The following is a 6,861-nucleotide window of genomic DNA, read 5'->3' on the forward strand; positions in this document are numbered from 1 at the left end:
AGAGCAGGCACACTTGTTCCATGGCGGATTGCTATTATAACGGCGGATTTGCCAGGCGCACGCCAGGAGCGGTTCACAGCCGAGGAGACCGACTTTCTCGTCAGGGCCGTAAAAGACAGAGAAGTGACATTGTATGGGGATGGGAGAAAACCACCCAAATTAGCTTCGGTTAAACAGGCGTATAATAATTTTAGTAAATGTGTAAGCTAGATTTGTGCCTATTTTTTCACATCTTCATGAACACCACAATGATTTCCCTCGTGTGGAATATTTTTCCTTGTAATTATGTATGGTTTGCAAAAATGACAACTGCTGCGTCTGTGTGTAGATGAGAGAAGCAAAGTGTATGTGCGTTGTGCACACACTACATTATGGCCAAGCATGCGCCCTTAAAATAACATCTGAACGCACCACTGAAAACGCGCCACTGACTTTAGACTAGGTTTTTCCTGGTCTGTGGCGGAATTGTTTTCTGGAACTGCAAAATAGCACCAGGGAACGTTTGCGCCAGAACACACCTCCTCTATTCGTTGAACCGCCCCCGCAAGTTCATTTCCTAATTTACCGATGTGCGTCTGTCGAGGGAAAAGTCTGCTGTGCGTCGGGTGCAAAATAGGAATGATACATGTGTCGTCGTTGTACAAAGTCAATTGCGCTGGGTGCAAGATAGGGCCCTTGGTGTCCCACTTAACATACTGCACATCCTAAATTATATTCAAGATTAGATTAGTGCATCCCAAATGATAGTACATTGCAAATATTGTATTGATTTCAGTTTGCTATACACGCCCATTTAACATTTAGTGTCCCACTTAACATACTGCACATCCTAAATTATATTCAAGATTAGATTAGTGCATCCCAAATGATAGTACATTGAAAATATTGTGCTACAGTTGCTTGTTGATATACTTTTTAGGGTGGATTTTCGAGATCTTTGCATGTCTTTCAGCTAATATGCTAATGCGTGCCACAATTATTGGCACCCCTTCATTTAATACTTTGTGTGACCTCCCTTTGCCAAGATAAGGTTGATGAACATATGGCAAGGGATCTGAAACCATTTCTCCATATTCCTCCTGAGACCTCTGAATCTCCAGATTCAAAGATCCATGCTTGTGGACTTTTTTCTTTAGCTCATCCCACAGGTTTTTTTATGGGTCAGGGGACTGCTGTGTTCATGGCAAAACCTTCATTCTGTGGTCAATGAGCTATTCTGTTGTTTATTTTGGGTTGTGCTTTTGATCATTGTCATGCTGGAAGATCAAACCACAGCCCAGTTTACAGCATTAAAGATCCACCACCATACTTCCCAGTGGGGATGAGGTGCTTTTCTACATGGATATGCTTCTGTCAATGCCAAACCCACCTTGGGTGTTTTTCCAAAAAGCTTTATTTTGGTCTCATCTGACCATAAAACCCAGTCTCATTGAAAGTTCCAGTAACGCCTGGCAAACTGTAGGTGTATGCAATTGCTGTCTGATGTCACCATATTATTTTTTTATTGCAACATTCCCAAACAAGTTGTGAATATATTGGTGAGGTCTGGTCATAGTTTTGGAGACTTTCTGACCCCAAGGCCCAACTAGCATCTGCAATTCTCCAACTTCGATCCTTACAGTTTGTTTGGCGACTCAAACATCCCACTCTGTGTGTGTGGGGCCAATATAGACACACATCCTCTACCAGGTAGATTGTTACAATCTCCAGTTGATTTAAACTTCTTAATTATTGCCCAGATAGTGGAAATGAGTATTCAAACAATTCAACTATTATCTTATAGTTATTTCATGATTTGTGCAGGTCATCAACAACCTTTTGTCACACATCATTACTGTATTCTCAGGTCTTTCCCATATGGATGACAATAGGAATTTGGCCCGTGTGTCACTTCATATTTAGAGTGTTCTTGATCACTAAGGTAAACTTAGAAACATACCATATGAATTAGTATGCACTTCAGTTTCAGGTCTTTCCCTAACCCTTTCCATTACATGGCTTGGGACTCACACACATCTCCTTGCTAAAGTGTTAATTAAAAAAAAAAAAAATCGTACTAACCCCAAACTTTTGAATGATCATGTAAATTCTATAGAAATGGCTTTATTTATTTTCTTTTTTTAAAGATATGGTTTTGGACCAGCACGAGACATCAGGTTTATTGGGAGAGGAGGTGAGGAAGAAGGTCCGAAATGCTCTCCTTAAACAGCACCACCATCAGAACCAGAAGAAACTGGCTAACCGGATTCCCATCGTACGCTCTTTCGCAGATATCGGCAGAAAACAGTCCGAACCACACTCCATGGATAAGAATGGTACTGTTCCACACGCTCCAGCAGATGCACTGTTCTACATTTGCTATGCATGTGTCTTATCATTCTTTTTTAATGGTGTCTGTCTGTGTTTCCCAGTTATCTTCATGACCAATTCGCTCCCCAGTCCCCGCTCCTCTCTCTGGTCTAGGTTCAGTCGCAGTGTGAGAAACAGACAGGTGCTCTTATGTAAAGCCTGGTCCATTAGGTATCCCAAGTGTGTGTCAGCTCCCCAGAAACCCCACACATGCTCTTCTGCCCCCCCTGCCCCAGACAACCCCCTCATCCGACCCAAAAAATGCTTCATCCCCTTCAGCAAACGATTAAGCCAGCCTTCCGGCTACCATGTCATCCCCACCATCGACCCTGAAGAAGAGCCACTATCAGGCAATATGATCATAGATACGCTTGTACTCTAAAGATGCAGTCACATTAGTGAAATTTCAGCAATATTTTGCGACCAGAAACAGTCCATTGTCAATAGTGTGGTGATCTATGAAGCACCGCTCACACAGAAATCACATTCAAACCAAGCAATTTTCCATGCAGTGAATTTGTTTGACCAACTTAAACCCAAAGCGAAATCCACATGCAGAAATCGCCCTCTTGCCCTTTTGCCTCATGCGAAATTTCTGATCATGTGGATTCCTATTGAAATAACTGGATTTGGCTTGCAGAAATTGTGGAAAATAATTAATGTGACCACATCTTAACGCATAGATATGGAATATATAGATACCGTAATAAGGTGATCCCATGTCAGTTCATTTGCATGTTTATGGGTGAATCTTGTCCTTTCCAATGTGGTGGATATGCAAATGTATCATGGTAATTAGCAGTAGTTGATAGAGTACAGAGTTATTAAGGGTGTGTTCATATTGTATTTGAGTTCTCTTGGTTCTTTTGGTCCGAACCCCCAAAAAAAGGAGATAGGCTACATTTACAGTAGTCCTGGTTCACTTTGCATTCAAAAGTGAATAACATTCATTTTTATGACGTGTGCTGTGCATAACAATGCTGTGTGCTGGGCTAAAGCGCTCGTTGTTAGTGCGTACAATTTATTAATTTTTTTATACCAACTGAGAAGTCACAAAGAGCTTATAAAATGTGTAAATGAATCAAAACAGCGGAAGGAATTCCTCTGTTACATATACAAATTAAGATCTGCTGTAAGGAGATGGCGGTTCCGACGCCTGTACCAAACTGTAATGGGCAACATATCTCCAATGCTGAGAAGAACCAGGTATCCTTGAGCATTCTGTCCTTTTTAGGGTTGCATCTTGTGACATCACATGCTGTTTTGGGTTTGTTTAGAATTAATCTTATATTTCGTTCCAACTACACCGGAGTTTGTTTGAGAGCAGATCGAGAATCCTTTGTCTCAGTCCACTTGTTTGGTACGCTCCAAAGTTCGAATTGGAGCGTTCAAACTTATTCTACCGAACAGCACTAACAGAGCAACACCAGAGTTTTAATCGAACCAAACCTGCCAAGTGTGAACACACCCTTAGGTATTCCATATCTATTCTCTAATCAACAATACACTTAGCGTTAGCGTAGCAGTTAACCACTTAAATTTGCATTTAACCACATAAGAAGTAGTTTTTAGAGTATCTCAATTTGTAGTTGACTATTAGATATCCAACCTCATCTAATTGTTTCTTCACTGCTTCTAGATTCAGGTTTTAAATTTGATTTAGATTTAGACAATGCTAGGAGGTTTGTAACTGACTTCCTTAATCTGTGTCTTACAAATATTTTTAAACAGGTAAGTGTGCATAGGTCTTAATCTCTCTATGACCTTAACATTACTGTCTTTCTTCTAAACAATCAAATCTGTTTTTATATGTTAGTCTGTTATATATTTCCTCTGTTTTGTGTGTTTGCTGCACTGCTTCCAGGTCAGATGGTGTCTCCTCAGGCTCAGCCCACCACTACAGAGGGACGTGGGGATGGCAGTCGTGAGAACAGTGCTGTTGACTTCAGCAAAGTAAGAATCACATTTCAGTAGTGATGTATGTCTCGAGACCACTTTTACGTGGTCTCGGTCTTGTCACGGCCTTGACGGTCTTTGGTCTTGGTCTTGTCTTGGTCTCGGACCTCTCGGTCTTGTCTAGGTCTCGCTGTCTCAGACCGACATAGTGGTCGGGGGATTTAGCATTACAATACCACAATATCCACGACGACACAACGTTCGATAATGCAACATTATTATCTGCAACGGAATGGATTGAAGTGACGCACCGCCAACGGTGTGTGTGTGTGTGTGTGTGTGTGTGTAACCATAGCGACAAAACGACCAACTTTCGGATCCTGCACTTTAGCCTATAATTTCGTTTTTAAAAATTGAATTATGTATTTAAAAGTTGCAGAATGGATTCATTTGGAGACTCCGAAATCGGCAGAGATAGGCAGGCATTTGCTTAGATGAATTTGTGTCTTTGATATCTGTGTGTGTGTGTGTGTGTTGTTTGATTACAGTATTGTATTTAAGATGGTGTTAGACTAAATAAACGGTCTTTTAAATATCATTTGCCTATCTCCGTTGTGTTGACTAAACATTAGGCCTAATCCAAGTTTATAATTGTGTATCTTTAATTTGATGTTACGATTTCATCTACACATTAAGTATAATTTCAGTTGGTTACATATTTCTCATTCTTTAGACAGTTGTTGGAGGAGCAAGATGGTGTTGGAGGCGTTTGATGTTTTGTCAGATGAACCAGTCAGTACCAGTCATGTCAGTCCTCAACAGTACACAAAAGTTAAGGGAGTCTCAATCCTCTAATAGTGCAGTAACAGCCGTCATGCAATTGCTACACATAGTTGATCTCACCCAGTCTGCAAAAACATTTACAGTGAGCTCACAGTCACACACATGACATGGTCTGTCTCTGTATTGTTCTGCCTGTGTAATTGAAGTAATACCATCTAATATGTATTGAATGTAAACTGCAGCTGAACCCTAGTATGCTGCTGTTCTTGAATTCATACAAGTTATTGCTTAGCTTCAACACTCGACTTGGTCTCGGTCTTGGTGTCGACTTGGTCTTGGTCTTGACTTGGTCTGTATTGGTCTTGGTCTTGTCTTGGTCTCGATACCCTCTGGTCTTGGTAGTGTCTTGGTCTCGGTTTAGGCGGTCTTGACTACAAGTCTACATTTCAGACAGTTTAAAATCTTACTCCAGAACTTAAATATACAAATATACACTACCATTCAAAAGTTTGGTGTCAGTAAGATTTTTTTTAAAGGAATTGTTCATCAATATTTACAGTAAAGACTTTTACATTGTTACAAATTTTTCTATTTCAAATAAATGCTGTTATTTCAAACATTCTTATTATCAAAGAATCCTGAAAAAAAGCATCATGGTTCCCACAAAGAATATTTAGCAGCTGTTTTCAACATTGATAAAAATAGGAACTGTTTCTTCAGCACCAAATCATCATAATTTCTAAAGCATCTGACATTAAAGACTGGAGGAATGGCTGTTGAAAATTCAGCTTTGCCATCACAAGAATAAATTACATTTGAAAATACATTAAAATAGAAGACAGTTATTTTAAATTGTAATACTATTTCTCAATATTACTGTTTTTACTGTTTTTGTGTCTGCAGATAGACCTTCACTTCATGAAGAAAATCCCACCGGGGGCTGAGGCATCCAACATCCTGGTGGGTGAGCTAGAGTTTCTGGAGAAACCTGTGGTGGCCTTCATCCGTCTGTCTCCCGCTGTGCTGCTCAACGGCCTGGCAGAGGTTCCCATCACCACCAGGTAAAAGCAGAGTGATCTGTGCAAAAAAACACATAAAATGTCTCAATCATTAAAGTTTATTTTGCAGAGCGGTGTGCCTCAGAGTTCACTCCTAAGCCCTTTGTCGTTGTGCAGGTTTCTCTTCATTCTGCTGGGGCCGCTGGGGAAAGGGCCTCAGTACCATGAGATTGGCCGTTCCATCGCCACCCTCATGACAGATGAGGTTAGTGTTATTGGCAATAACTAATTACTGTTTATTTCTCTTCATGATGATATACTATAGGCAACTGGCTATTAATGTATGTGTGCTAATTTCACATGAACGTCTCTTTTTCAGGTGTTTCATGATGTGGCTTATAAAGCAAAGGATCGTTCTGACCTTGTGGCAGGAATCGATGAGTTTTTGGACCAGGTGACTGTGCTGCCCCCAGGCGAGTGGGATCCCACCATCAGAATAGAGCCGCCCAAAAACGTGCCCTCACAGGTAACCCAGTTCTCAAACTCCATGCGCTAATTCCTCACAGATCTGATACTGGAATGCCCTGAAATTTTGACAACTGAAAATATTCCAGCCAAAAAAGATTTTTCGGTTTTGGAGGGCCAAAATTATTGGGAAGAATCCCAATTCAGCGTCAGTGCGGAGTATGTGTGAACCGATGATTCTTTTCATCTTTACTAATTGTTATAGTAAAAAATAAACATGAATGAACATCAGAGGTTATGTTGAAAGATACCTACTGAAATGTATCATCATGTCTCATGTAATCACTCAATCAGATTGTAAACAATGTGT

General features: G+C 40.5%; 1 protein-coding gene across 5 annotated transcripts in view; it reads left to right on the forward strand.

The window, feature by feature from the left end:
* Positions 1 to 6,861, forward strand: part of slc4a10a (solute carrier family 4 member 10a) — a 56,123-nt gene that overhangs the window by 33,966 nt on the left and 15,296 nt on the right. For all 5 annotated transcript variants that reach the window (XM_084394569.1, XM_084394566.1, XM_084394567.1 and 2 more), the window contains 5 exons: positions 2,127 to 2,315; positions 4,214 to 4,302; positions 5,932 to 6,089; positions 6,204 to 6,291; positions 6,406 to 6,552. In XM_084394569.1, the coding sequence (XP_084250695.1) occupies positions 2,127 to 2,315; positions 4,214 to 4,302; positions 5,932 to 6,089; positions 6,204 to 6,291; positions 6,406 to 6,552 (671 nt within the window). The remainder of the gene's footprint in view (positions 1 to 2,126; positions 2,316 to 4,213; positions 4,303 to 5,931; positions 6,090 to 6,203; positions 6,292 to 6,405; positions 6,553 to 6,861) is intronic.

The sequence above is a fragment of the Rutilus rutilus genome (genome assembly GCF_951802725.1).
Source record: "Rutilus rutilus genome assembly, chromosome: 22".
Taxonomy (NCBI): domain Eukaryota; kingdom Metazoa; phylum Chordata; class Actinopteri; order Cypriniformes; family Leuciscidae; genus Rutilus; species Rutilus rutilus.